This window comes from Embiotoca jacksoni, unplaced genomic scaffold (genome assembly GCF_022577435.1).
Source record: "Embiotoca jacksoni isolate LCO1_2020_lvr unplaced genomic scaffold, fEmbJac1.0.p SCAF_24, whole genome shotgun sequence".
Taxonomy (NCBI): Eukaryota; Metazoa; Chordata; class Actinopteri; family Embiotocidae; genus Embiotoca; species Embiotoca jacksoni.
In genome coordinates this window covers 6,854,348-6,868,479 of record NW_027185375.1, presented here as the reverse complement: position 1 = coordinate 6,868,479, position 14,132 = coordinate 6,854,348, and the positions used below count along the sequence as shown (strand labels likewise).

Sequence of the window (14,132 nt, the reverse complement as noted above, 5' to 3'; positions counted from 1 at the left end):
CAACACAGTCCAGGTTGTTAGTTCTTCCTTCAGTTAGTGGATCGACAGCATCATTACAAACTCTAAATAAGAGGAGAGAGAAAACAAAGCGGCAGGTTGAGTGAAGAGCAAAGGGTCAGTAGTGTCAAGTCATGCTTGATATTGATCCATGATTGTGATTAACTCTGAAACATACACACTAGTGCTCTAAACATGCCTGAGCTGCTGCTTCCCACCTTCAAAGTCTATGATTCCATCTGCATTAATGTCCAGCTCCTTCAGGATCTCCTCCAGCTCTCCTTTCTTCAGCTTCTCCCCCAGCAGGGTCTTTATTGCCTCCTTCATCTCATCTTGGTTGATCTTTCCGTCTCCATCGAGATCAAACTTTGACAAACAGAGACAGTGGTGTTGACAACAGTGTCTCTGATGTTGAGAGTCAACCATAATTTCTCAAACTAATATAAAATTAGGTTTTTTTATTTTATTTATAATGGAGATAGATCAAACCTAACATTTCTTCAAGACACTTCCTTATTTAATAACGGCCTTCATTTTATCATTATGAGCTGACTGACCTGTAGGAAGGCCGACCGGAGTTCCTTCAGTCCCAGCATGTCTGCCGTCTCTCCCATCATCCTCGGTCCCATCAGTTCAGCGAAGTCCTCAAAGTCCATCAGCCCGCCCACTGTGGAGAGCAAAGGATCTCAGTCAGCCAATCAAATCTCATGAACAAACGAAGGCCACGGTCAAATAGGTCAAGATGTCTTTTGTTCAGTTTTGGGGACTGTCTCATTTCTTATTTGAATGTATAGTGCTCGCATCACACTAACTTCTCATCTTGATCTGTTGTACTATCTCCAGCAGCTCCATCTCAGTGGGCATGTATCCCATAGTCCTCATGCATTCAGCCACATCCTTGTAGTTCAGGTAGCCGTCTTGGTCGTAGTCAAACTCCTTAAAGGCCTCTTGCAGCTCTGAGAGAAAGGTCGAAGGGTCACACAGAGATTACAACAGTTCCTGGGGCGATTCTTCTGTTTAAGTTTATGCAACTGCTCTGAGATAACAATCCTAAATGTCATATTTCAATGTATAGCAGCCAGATTTGCTCATTGAAAGTCTAACAATCTATATTTTTGGAAAGAAATCTGACCATTCAAGTCTATGACATCATCTACTAAAGGGGTAGGTAAGAGTGACAAACTCTTTGGGAGCATTTTTCTTTATTACAGCTTAGAGAAGCGATCTATTTTTACACACGAATACTACAAATGTTTTAACCTTTTTATAAGTGAACTTTAGGTTGTGGGTTTATGAATGTAAAAAAGAAACGGGCAGAAAAGGAGTGGAGATCTGATGGATCAAAATCATTACGCATGGTTGTGTTCTTGTTTGTGCGATATTTAAGGATTGAAAACATGACAGAGGATTTCAGGCTCTCTAACATCATTTGAGGTGCATTTAGTGACACATTAATAACTGCAATGTTGATGTAGATGATGTGGCGGTGAGACTTACCATCTAACTCAGCTTGAGCTAACTCTCTTTCCTGCAGAGACAGAAATCAAACACGCAATTTAATGCACAAAGTGGAATTTTACATCAAACCTCAACATCAACTTGTAACAATTTGTGTCATCAAGTCAAAGCTTTTTAAAAACTGGATGTTTTTAAATATCAAGAATGATAAATTATAAATCCTCAGGTATACACACGTTTAGATATCTAGTTCCACTAACTAAGTAACTAATTTCAGTTTGAATTACCCGACTGGTTTGGCAGCGCTCTTCATCAGGATTACCCCGATGTACCGCGACGTTAAGCCTCAACCAATGAGCCACTAATACTGCCGACACATCGGGCTTAGAAACCACAGCTCCTGGAAGATCAGGAACAAACCTGCACCTCCGCTGCCTGACTCTTGACAATTTAACATGTGACCTCTGTGAAACGGTGCTCCAACTTATAGTGAACACCTGTCCACTGTGAAGTCTTTTCACCTTTCATTTTATGAAATTCTGTATTTTTACAACACGTTATAAGTAAAAAAAACTTTATGCAATTTTTTTTTTAAGAATTGTGTTTCAAATTTCATTTAATATGTTGACAACAGAAAAATAATTTGTTTTAAAGGTTAAAAAAAAAAAAAATCCCAATGTTTATTTCATCTTTTTATTTTTTCATCTTGTTAAAAGACCTGCGCAGTTACGGGTCAAAGGTCACAGGTACCATAACGCCAAAGAACAGGATGGTCACATCCATTTCATCTGTATCAGTGCATGTAAAAGTGAATGAATATCGACTACTCACTGCTCCAAACACACTGTTGAGCACGGAGGTGTAGACTTTGTTCATACTCTCTGTGCTCTTCTTGGACTTCTTGGATGATTTCTTTGGTGATCCAGAGACTGAATCTGATGGAGAGACCGTTGCGCCATCTCTGCCAAAACATGAAAAATCAAACCGTAAGGCACATTTCACACGTCCTGATAGAGGACGTTTTCTTGACTCTAACGTGAAAAACAGTACATTAAATAATGTCAAACATTAAAAACGTACGAGAAGAAATACTAGATAAATGCACAGCTGTGTTTTCCGTAAGGGTCGGGTTACTAAAATCACACAACAGAGCTGCAGGTATTTAAAAAGATTGTTTTGCATCACAGAAGAGCAGAAAAGTACACAAGGTCAGTGGCTGTTTTGTATCAGATGTACCCGTCTACTGTTGAGGCTGACTCCACAGAAGTTGTAGAGGCGGTCCTGTCTCCTGCCTTGGACATGCTGTGGATGAAGCGAGACACACACACTGTAGATCCATTGGTAGTCTTTACTCCACCACAAAAATCTGCACGTCGGTGACCATACACACATATTGTAAATATGCTACTTCATAGTATCCTCAGTTCCCTACTGTTTGCTTACCTTAATTTTCTGAGTTGAACAGCACGGTGCCTCTCGTCCCTCTTGTGCTCCACTTGTGTTGTGAATGGCTCCGCAGTGTCCTGTCCGATCTGTTTTTCCGTCCTGTCCCTCCGTCACAGAGGCTTAACAGGTAATTCCTTGGCAAACATGCAGCCAACAATTAGAAAGCTAAATGTGGAGCAGCAGTGTGACTGACCTGATCTTCAGGACGGCTGATTCCTCCTGCTACAAACCCCCATTAATTGTCCTTTTGCAATGTCAAGGAGCCTCTGATTTAAATAACGTTATCTCACTGGCCTGGCAGCATGGCAGCGTTACCGAGAAAGTCTTACTTTTTCTGCACAGGTGACCTCTTTATCAAGATTGCCTTGAGATAATCGCTGTGAGGACAAACTCTCGTGGGAATAAGGGCAGGTTGGACAATTTAAACATACAATATTAAAACACGGGAATCATTTCATGCCAATGCACAATATTCATTCAGCTGGGATGTAAAACCCAAAAGTTTGTTAATTAGATTCTGACCAATCAGATGTTTTTTGTTGTTGTTGTTGTTGTTTTTTTGGGGGGGCCCATTGGAATCCCACAAATTTGATTGATAAAGAGTTGTGATACAGATATGTACAAACGATGATCTGGGATGAGACAAAAGGGATGCACAATATTTTCCAACTCTTTTGGCTGATTTGCCGAGACGCACATATTCTCTTTTTTCTTTACAAATTTGTAGCAATCATTGCAAAGAGCAACTTTTCCATCCATTTCCTGCAAGTTTTAAAAAAAATAAAATAAATAAAATTTAAAAAAACCTCCACACTGCCGGTTGTTACCTTTTCTCATCTCATTTAGTGTTGTCAGTAATCATTTTCTGTTTTGATATGCCAACAGTCTGTGAACAATACCACAACAAACCTTTGATGTCAAATTAAGATACCTTTAGATACCTTATATGTTTTATTAACCTTACTTTCATATGTATCAACTTTTCATGACTAAAAGAAGGACATGCGTAGGAAACGTGTTTTGAGGAGGTGTCCTGCAATTTCATTTGAAACGCGTTCGTGTGGTTTAGTTTAAAGGTGAAGAAGACGTGACTTTCTGGATAATTGTCATAATTGACAGAAATATGGGGTGGCCCCTCAAGTAACCAACAGTTCGCTGCTTAGTTTTAGGCCTCCATATTCCTAGCCTCATACAGTAGCTCATAATTAAACTTTTTTACAAAGAAGGCAGAGACTTGCCAAAATAAGAAGTTTGCGCGTTGTTTATTAATGTCAACTACATCAATGATTTTCATAAAATGGTGTTGGAAATATTTGTATTTTGTTATCTTTTCGGCTGTTTAATTGGCCCCTGTAGATGTTAGAACTACGTGAATACCTGACATTTTCACAGAATATATGTGGCACCCACTTTTGCAAATATTAGAACATTCAAGGCAGCTGGCTACGAGTTTTGTTTTTGTCTTGTTGTTGTTGTTTTTACAAATTGCCCTATATTTTGTGGACCTAAGTACCAGAAGCAATATATTGTGTAAATGTTTTCGTACTTAAATGTCCGTTGTGTTTGCACGCGAGTCTTGCAGCAGGCCTGTTGTCCCCACTCCCACACAAAAATGCCATATTGTGATGTAGTTTGCCTGCTTATCCGCCAGATGGCGCCAGAGCTCATAATACAGCTGTATTGTCAGCAAGAACGGAATCTTCACCGTATTTCGTCGCTTTTTGTCCAAAAGGGCTTAAATAACTTTAAACGTGACTGACACTAGGACGTGTTTTAGGACTATGGGCGTTCATTTCAGTTGCTTTACTGCTTTACTCATGGCGCTTCATTCTGATCTCATTCTGCTCGTCTCAGTGAGGCTGCAGAAACATACGTTATCCGAGAGTTAAGTCTTCACTGTGAATTGCATTTTGACGAGTATTACCAGTCACGGCGGGGGGTGGGGGGGGGAGAGATCTGCAGAACAAACCACGTTGTTCATTGAGCGCAAATGTTTTGATTTTTTTGATTTGCAAAAACCGACAACAAACCCTTTCCGAGCCTACTACGCCACGCCTACGCAGTGTAGCAAAGCATGATGGGAAATACCGACTATTTAAAACGCTTGAATTAAACGTCTTCTGCGGTGAGTGTGACGTTATTTATCCGACGGGTCGATGTTAACATCGTGTGGCGATTTGCGTTCGTCTTCAAAACGGCGTTGGCGCGCGTTTCCGTCAACACCGTCAGTTTGATTTGTATGTGGCTGAATCACCTCCTGCGGTCGGCCGCGTCCAACTCATACTTACCTGGCAGGGGAGATACCATGATCATGAAGGTGGTTCACCCAGGGCGAGGCTCGACCATTGCACTCCGGCTGTGCTGACCCCTGCGAATTCCCCAAATGTGGGAATCTCGACTGCATAATTTCTGGTAGTGGGGGACTGCGTTCGCGCTCTCCCCTGATATATAATGTGAAAATCAAACTCTACTATAAAAACCGCCATAAAGTGAGTAAATTAACTGAATAAAGGAGTTGCATTAAAGTTGTTAATCAGATTATGTGTATTCAGTACATTAATGGGTTTGGTTGGGGTGGAGGTCATTTATTCTGGGTTTTCTGCAACTACTTGCATCTCCCATTAACAAGATAACTTCAGACTGAGTCCCAAAGATAATTCTCATGTAGGATAGAAATCACAAGCCGCAAAGGGTTGAAACAACTTACTTTAAAATAACGCTTGATACGTTTCTTTGTAGTTATGATGCATTTTTTTTTTATGAGAACAGTTTGGTATGGTAGTTCCACTCTTTCACCGGTTGGGGGAGACAATACTACACATTGTCTGGTGTACAGTTGAGGTTTTGTTTGCTCAGTCACAACACGTGGCTTTACCTAAAATGTATTTATAAAATAAACGATGTGTGACAAGATAGCTGAGTGGTGAGGGCCCGTAATACCACATGGGATCGTATGTAGTGAGCAGGAGGTCTCAGGACCTTTCCTACTTACAAGTATAAAGTTTTCCACTGTCTCTGTCAAAGGCAAAAAAAAAAAATTCCTCCCCAAAATAATAAAACAAAAATAACAATTTTCATCAGATTAATTATAGTTCTGGTCTGACCTTTCAAGGATCACTGCAGCAATAGTGACCATTTCCGCAGAAAGGTTGTGTAGCTTTGGTGGCATTTAGAAGTGTTCATGAACATCCTGTTTGCTTTTAAACAGGGGATGTAATATTATTATTATTATTATTATTAGCAGTAGTAGTAGACTCAGCCTTTCCCACCCAATGTTAAAACAGGACAGACAACTCCAATAAAATCCGAAACCTTTATTTATGAAAAGTAAATAATGGCAGAGATTGCAGTCACAGTTTGCAACAGCAAATCAAGTAAATGTTTTTCATAATAACAAAGGTGATCAGATACGTTTATGTTTAGTGTCAATACACCCTTTGTGAAATGTGCTATTTTCAGATTTCCTTTTCCTGTGATTCATTCAGGAAAGTTAAGGTTGTATGCAGGTTCACCTCAATGGGTTTTTTTTATGACAACTTCAGGGCGTTGAATTTCAATTGTTTTTTTTGTTTTTAATTTCCAGCAGTCAGACTTTATGAGCCACCTTTGGCTATGTTACGTAATCGCTGATTAACTGCTTAATTGCTGCAATTTATTGACTTGAATGACACAATTTAAATCGGACCTGGATATGTATTTTAATAATCGCTGTGTTTGTACAAAATGTTCTGCTCTGGAACTGGAAAGTTATGAGATAGTTAAAATAGCCAAAGTGTCCTGTGGAATAATACCAACAAACAAAGTCCTGTGTACACCATGTCATTTTTTTTTTTTTTTTTGCTCCACAATCCTTATTGTTGCTCTGACAGAAAGGCACGATAGTAATTTATTAGTCATCAGCAATGTAACTTGCCTTCCAGGATGTTCTGCTGGTTGTAGTAATTTCCATATACAACTTCCTCCATCCTCAGGTACACATATAGTTTCTCCTTCGTACATCCCCTGCCTTTTTTTTTTCTTTTTTTTTTAAACATCTTTTTTTATACAACAACCCCGTCCTCTTGTTCGCTTCCCTTTACATATTTAATGTTAACGATCTTCCTCACCCCTTCTTCCTCTATTCCCCATCCATCCCACCCTCGCATCACACCCAGACCTTTCCCTTCCCGCTGCCATCGGCTCCCTCTCGACCACCGCAGCAGCCGGTGCCCAGGCCGCGGTGCTGGGTGGCCGGCAGGTTCTTGTACACGGCCCGGCTGTACGGGATGAAGCACAGGCCCAGCTGGAGGTGTCGGGCCAGGCGGCAGTATGCCGCCAGTGCCAGGACCAGCAGGGGGGTGACCAAGAGGAAGCCCACCACCAGCAAGGCCACGCAGCCTCCGTCCGTCAGCAGGTCAGAGCAGTAGGGGGTCGTCCCGTGGGGGCGGACCTGCAGACACGAGTGGGTCAGGACGACGGAGATGCAGGATGTTGTAGAGGTATCACACAAATCAACGCTTTTTTTAAAAAAAAAGAAGAAGAATTAAACCTTTATTTGTGGTTCAGCTTTGCTCGGTGTAACACATTATCAGGAGATCTCTGCTCTCACACGGTTGCGCAGAGTCCGATCTGTTGGCCACGGACATCATCCAACTGTTCGTTCCTGCACTTCAAGAAAGTTCTTCAAGTGCAGGAACGAACAGATAAGAACAGGAGATGACGTACTCGGTGTGGTATGTGTGTACGAGGTGAGGACGGACACGCGTATGCGCTCAATCAGAGGTTATAAAAAAATGCATTTGGTCAGAAATGAATTCACTAAAATTAACTTTGCAGCAACTACTGTGAGCTATCATTGTTTATTTCAGCTCGCTTTAAAGATGTACGTGCTACGTGTCACAACATGTGCACTTGTTGCTGAGTTACAACAAGGGGGGTGGGGGTGGGGGGGGGGGTGGGAGAGGAGGTGAAAGATCAGGATCTGAATGTGGGAGAGGAGTGGAGAGACAGCAGGTCTGAATCATCCTTATCTGCCCCACCGAGGATGAAGTGAATGTTTGAGGTGCAAAGAGTAAAAAGGTTTTCTCCCAGACTGTTTATCACAGTAAAGGCACACTGACATGGAAAACGCTGAGTATGTATCTTTGTGCCAGTCTGAAAAAGCTTATAGTATGGTTCAACGAAGAGGAGGGAGGAAGAGAGGGAGGAAGATGGTTTGAACTGCAGTGTGTGCGTGTATAAGTATAGCTGTATGTATATGTTGGGTAGGAGTTGTACTCGATAAGGCTCATGTCCATGTTTGTTTTAACACGGTGAGGGCTTCAGATCTGAGCCAGGTCGGTTGTACCGAGACAGGAATGTTATTGTTTATTTCTCTATTATAACAACAAAATGAAGTGGTCCGAATTATACCTGTATCGCTGTCTTCCCAACTTCATGTGCGCGCGCGCACACGCACACACACGCACGCACACACACACACACACACACACACACACACACACACACACACACACACACACACATGTGCACAACTCCCCCCCCTCCGAACCTCTGATCCTTAGTTTGCCCTCTTTTTGTTTTTTATTATTCTTATTTGCAATCCTTTTTTAAAATGTACCTTTGTTCTATTCTATTAACACTTCATTAATTAGACTTAAAAACACTTTCTTTTTTTTTCTGTTTTCTTTCATTTTATTTCGTTTAATTGTTTATAAAACATGTATATACATATATACTGCTGCAAAGAAAGAAAAAAAAGAGAAAAACAGTTGAAAGAAAAACTATTGTGTCGGGTGTGTTTCTGGATGACTATTGTCAAATATCTTGGAAGTACACTTGTCTGTTCAGCTTGAAAAGCCTGAATACTCACACCGACTTTCTCTCTGTTTTTGTCCACCGGGCCCCCCCTTTTTTTTAAATTTTTTTATTTCTTTTGATTCCTCCCTCTTTCTTCATCCTCCCGGAGCCTGGTTAATCCCCCTCTAAGCTGCTGTCACATGAGGTCTGATTGTGGGAGAACATGAGAACAGAGACAATCCTGCTCTCTCTGGTCATTAAGGAGCCGGTCGGCCACTGAAATGCCATCGGTATGTATTAAAGTCTCTGAACCATGACGACTCTTTGGTTTAGTCCGGGATGCTTTCCGACTAACGGGTCAAGTCGGCTGTTTTGTTTCAGCTGCATTTGCTTTGTTTCGGTTCACTTCTTGGTTTCATCAAACGGGTGTATTTTTAAATATCATCCATTCTCTGGTGTAGTTCAGTCCCAACTGGCCACCAAGCGGTGATTATAAAGTTTTGTGCTTGAATGCTTTGCCGAGACTCCTGACCCCTTTGCCCTCTGCAAGTTACACATCTCCTCAACATCTGAGAACTTCAGACGCATCTGATTATGAAACCTCTCATCAGAGATGGAGCCAAACTCCACCCTAAGCCCCGAGCACCGCTGGTTCAAACTTCGGAATCAAAGTTAGGAGATTAAGACTGTTAGAAGTCTTGTGAAAAGATGGACGCAGCCAATCTCCCTGTTGCACTCATCTTTTTAATTGTAGAAAATGTTAGTCAACATTTATCCCTGACTAACATGCAACGCATTTTCACTCTCAAACCAAAGAACACTGCGCTGATTTCAAATGTGCGTTGGATGCTTTGATACGCAGTATTACACTGACTACTAATTCAATTATTACATTTTCTCAGTGCAAACATTCGATCTTATGTCAATGGGTGAATAACGTGTATGTCAGAAGTACTAACTGGGGTTCATTTGTGCCCGGTTGCAACAGCACCAGAACGATGTGCAGATGTTTGCACAAGATTTTTGTCTGTTTACGTTCAGCGGTTTTCCGCCCTCTCCTCCATCTTTCTCTTCCTTACCGTAGAATGACAGAGGAAGCCGAACACAACCATGACGATGGCCGGCGTGAGGATGGTCCCAAACACCAGTCCGGCGAGGCAGGCGTTGATCGCAGCGATCACCAGGTTCTGAGCCGTCACCAGCACCGAGCACGCCCAGCAGTCCAGTGACCCCCGCAGCTCCAGAGGGGCTTCGCTTCCCCCGCCTCCGCTCTCGGCCGCAGAATACGGTGGAGGTACGACCACGCGGCACGGTGTTTCTCTGCCTCCGCCCATGGCGGTGGTGGAGGCCAGAGAGTTGGAGTGGTGGAGGTGTGGGTGTTGGTTGATGTGGTGGTGGTGGTGGTGGTGATGAGGGGAAAGTTCCTCAGACAGGTCCAAGGCTTGATGGTGAGCCCCCTTCTCTAGAGTACCAGCCATACTCATAGTGAACTGTGTGCAGAAAAATTCATGAATCGTCAATCAATTATTGCAAATGTTCTGAGACGAGCCGTTTTAGCACGTTAAAAGCCTCAGAGTCTTCAGGTTCACTCAGAGGTCAGAGGTTTTTATCTGTCAGGAAGCTGGCCTCGTTTGATGCCGTCGGCGAGGTGATGATTATCAGCGAGCTGATTGGCCAAAAGGAAAGAGGCACATAATTGCTTTATGTACTTTGCGTAATAGAGAGATGAAGGCTAACTGACATCAAAGTCTGTAACAGCGGGTTTTGTCTGCATGTGTTTGTGTTTATGTGTTGTTGTTGTTGTGCCTGTTTATTAAGTAACTACCAGAGAACCAGGTTCAGACGCAACAACTCCTCCCAGCAGTGTTAAATCAGAGCACGAGTAGAGTATGATGCATGAAGCCAGTTATCTTTGGTTCACATATTGGACGTTTTATGAACTGGAAAATGTCCTGCAGACCACATCTAAAAAAACAACAACAACCTCAATGTAGGGGATACTAAAATCCTTTTTATTTTCTGCTAATAAGGGAAATAAAAAACCTAAAAATCACCTATATATTGTTTGCTTTTTCTCTTTTGTTATTAACGGGGAAAAAACAGCATCGTCGTAATGTGTAGTATTTCATGGAAACATGAATTCTTAAATCAGCAAGAACAACAAGTAATGGCCTAATGAATGTGTTGATATATGACCATATATCAACACATTCATTGATTCAGTGTGGCACAACACTGGCAGTTAAACCATCCTTTTGAATGATTATAGTTTTTATTTTCTTCAAAATACATTTTTCATTGTTGGATTAATTCAACAGAAAGTCTGTCATAATATTTTTTAAATTCCTCCATGTAAGGTTTGCTTTGACCCAAGCCCCTTGGTATTGGGACAGGTTTTATGTGGTGCACAGCTGTGTCTGGTCTCTCACTTCTCTGAGGTCAGGAGACGATGATACCTCACCAGACGAGACACATCAGAGTAACGGAGCTGGGAAAATCCCAGCAGGGAGGACCGAGTCAACCTGTCACTCGTTTCTTTTAGCCAACATGTCAGACGATAATTGGTGATTTCATACATGCAATCTTTGAAGTCAAATGTCTTCAAATTGAAAACAAAGGGCTCATTGATGAATAATAGACTTATTCTGCAGGGATGTGAAATCTGAGTAATTTAATCAATGCTGTGGTGCCATACTGCATCCTGTGTGAATAAACTTGTCGTAAAGTGTACTGCAAGCAGGATGCTCTGACACACACAATCTGTCCTGTGGAAAAGAGGACCATTGTACTGGTGGTGATGTGTAATAATGAAATAGTATCGAGGTTGAAATGAATGTGCCCCTAAAGTTGAAATAAGATGGAAGTAAGTTGGGCTTCTCCTTCACACTCGCCACACATCATCAGTGACGGTGGATCTGTCAGAAGAGTCCTGATGCCGTCCTGGATGCTTTCACTGTTGTTTATTTGTGTTGTTTATTTGCCACGTCTGCGTGTCCATTGTTGTCCGAAGTGTTGTTGTAAGGTCACACAGGAAGGACTGGCAGGGAAGTTTGTATGCACACATGTGTGTGGGATGACTCATTGTGCCGCTTACTGAAAATACATTAGGTGCTCCACCCATTTTACTCACTCTTCCTATTGCTGTCAGAATAACATTTCTTGGAATAACAAGCCGTGCTATAATTACTGTTTATGAGTGATGCAATATTGTACTGTGATGGTAATGAAGCTGCCACATGGTGGCATGTTAGTCTGTCTTCTACATTTTCTGGATTGATTTTAAACTTTTTCATCATAGCGTGTGTGTGTGTGTGTGTGTGTGTGTGTGTGTGTGTGTGTGTGTGTGTGTGTGTGTGTGTGTGTGTGTGTGTGTGTGTCATCATGTAGAGGTTAATCTAGTGTTAGCATGCTTCAATGCTTCAGGGAGGTTTTTCTATTGTTCTTTCTTTCTATTATTCTATTGTCTGGAACAAAGCAGCTGCAATAATTCTGCTTCTCAAACCTTTTAAACTTGTTGCTTTTTGCTGAACATCAGTGAATAATCACGAATCAGCTTTTTTTTAACTCCTTGTCTTTTTTTTAAATTAAATGTATGAAGATGCCTCAGCCGTTGAATAGTGATAAAATGATGTAAATGTTTGAATGATGCAGCTGCTCTTGTACTCACACAGTGCTGTGGGGCCCGGTGGACCTCTTGCTGTTCCTCCTCCAGATTGTTGATGCTTCGCTCACTTCAGACCAGTTAGTCCTCCAGTATGTACTCTGCACACCTCAACAAAGCCCTTTTAGTCTTTCTTTTATTCCTTCAGCTGTTCCTCTCCACCTTTTTTCTAGTGTGAAGTTGAACTCTTTAAGTTTTTTTGGGGGGGGGTTCCCTCCTGAAGCCTTATCTGTTTAGTGGTGGTATGTTTTGCTGCCGCTTCTCTTTAATATCCAGCGTTGCCAGTAGAGCTGATAAAGTCCCGGATCCTCTGTTTAACTTTTAAATGAAATCTGCTGTTGATGTGGATAAGTTAGTAGTGCAGAGGTACTCCTTCTGCGGCTGCTGAAAATAATTCAACTCACAGTTGCGGTGGTCTTTGTCTTAAGCATGTCAAACTTGTGTCTGCCCTCCTCCTCCTCCTCCTCCTCCTCCTCCTCCTCGCCCCCACCCCCCCCCGCCCCCCACCCCCCATCTGATTGAGACCACAGTGCTGCTGCTGTCTCTTCCCTCCTCCTGCGCTCCCCGCATCCATCCCACTTTCTCTCCACCCACCAGACTTATCAGCCCCCCCTGCCTTCCTACCACGACTCCTCTCGGCACACACATTCCACCTCTCATATCCAGGACATGCTACACCCCCTTTACCCTCTGCCTGTTGCATTGGGGGCTGGGTGTCGGCGTGTCTGGGGGTCAGAGTGAGGCGGCTTGGCTGATAAGTTGAGGTTCAGGAGAGCAGAAAACGAGGGGGAAGGGCAGCAGAGACAGACTGGGTGTGTCTTGAGAGTAGCAGAGAGGAGGTACATGGTGCTGAACACATTATTCAACATGTCTTTTTTTAATGTTTGCTTGTTTAACAGTTATGAGTCCCAAAGTGCTGCTTCAGTGTAAATGTTGACCAAGTGGAGGATTAACTACTTTAGCACTCTTCAAAAAAATGAATTGGGTTAGAGTTGTTCAGTTCAGCTGGGTAAGGAAGAATATTAAAGTTGGACTGACAAAACTAAAAAGCTTAAACTCACGAGTTAACAGCAGCCAGTGCATATTTGTCAGACTTCTACTGCTTTATGTGCAGATAGCTGCGGATGCTCTTCATTATATCTGTGAAATGATTATTTCTCCTTCACTGAGGAGCGTGTTTTAAGACTGTGGTGGAATCATTGACTGTATATAAAGGTGGACGTTGCTTCCGGGTGTATATATATATATATATATATGATTATATTGTAATGTCTGTATGCAATCCAGGTAACCTGGTTACACATTAGTTTCTTACACAGCGCTGTGAGCAGATGGCAGCAGGTTATATGACGATGAGAGTCAGTGGAGTCTCCTCTATTTCAGGTGTTTAGTGCAGTATTAGCAGTGTTTTTTGAACTGTGTAAGGAGTGCATCATATGTATATGACAAGTAGGTAAGTAATAATGACAAAATATTTCTTCCTCTTCTTTGGTGGCCCTCCAGCTGGTGGCACTTAGGCTAACCACCATGGTGTCCTTTACCTAAAAACAGCCCTGGATGTGAGATTGTCTGTATTACAAACTAAACGTTGATGTGCTTTCCTGGTATGATATGATGGCGTTCCTTGCTTTTTATGGGTGTGAGTTAGTGCCTTATCCCACGCAGACGTATGTTGTACTGTAGTCTCCTCCAGACTCTTGCATTGCACGACATGCATAAAAAGTAGCCTTGCTCTCCAGAACACCACCCTCTTCCTGTTGCATGTTGTAGAGATTCAGTGAGAGAAAGAGCC

The 14,132-nt window shown here is 42.3% G+C and overlaps 2 protein-coding genes and 1 non-coding gene across 3 annotated transcripts; 1 reads left to right on the top strand and 2 right to left on the bottom strand.

Annotated features, from left to right (window-relative positions):
• Window positions 1-33: 33 nt before the first annotated feature.
• On the bottom strand, window positions 34-2,756 carry LOC138204097 (calcium-binding protein 2-like). Its single transcript, XM_069159225.1, has 7 exons — window positions 2,692-2,756; window positions 2,287-2,416; window positions 1,495-1,525; window positions 810-953; window positions 555-664; window positions 216-363; window positions 34-62 (listed from the first exon to the last, which is right to left on the bottom strand). Exons 1-7 carry the CDS (start codon window positions 2,754-2,756, stop codon window positions 34-36), a joined length of 657 nt encoding a protein of 218 aa, XP_069015326.1.
• Window positions 2,757-5,181: 2,425 nt separating this feature from the next.
• LOC138204197 (U1 spliceosomal RNA) lies at window positions 5,182-5,345 on the top strand. Its single transcript, XR_011178784.1, has one exon. It is a non-coding gene; the product is annotated as a U1 spliceosomal RNA (small nuclear RNA).
• An 898-nt stretch (window positions 5,346-6,243) lies between these two features.
• On the bottom strand, window positions 6,244-12,710 carry tmem88b (transmembrane protein 88 b). The gene is made up of 3 exons (XM_069159331.1): window positions 12,347-12,710; window positions 9,759-10,169; window positions 6,244-7,330 (listed from the first exon to the last, which is right to left on the bottom strand). The coding sequence occupies exons 2-3, from the start codon at window positions 10,161-10,163 to the stop codon at window positions 7,046-7,048; spliced, it is 690 nt and encodes a 229-aa protein (XP_069015432.1). The 5' UTR covers window positions 10,164-10,169; window positions 12,347-12,710; the 3' UTR covers window positions 6,244-7,045.
• Between the last annotated feature and the right edge of the window lie 1,422 nt (window positions 12,711-14,132).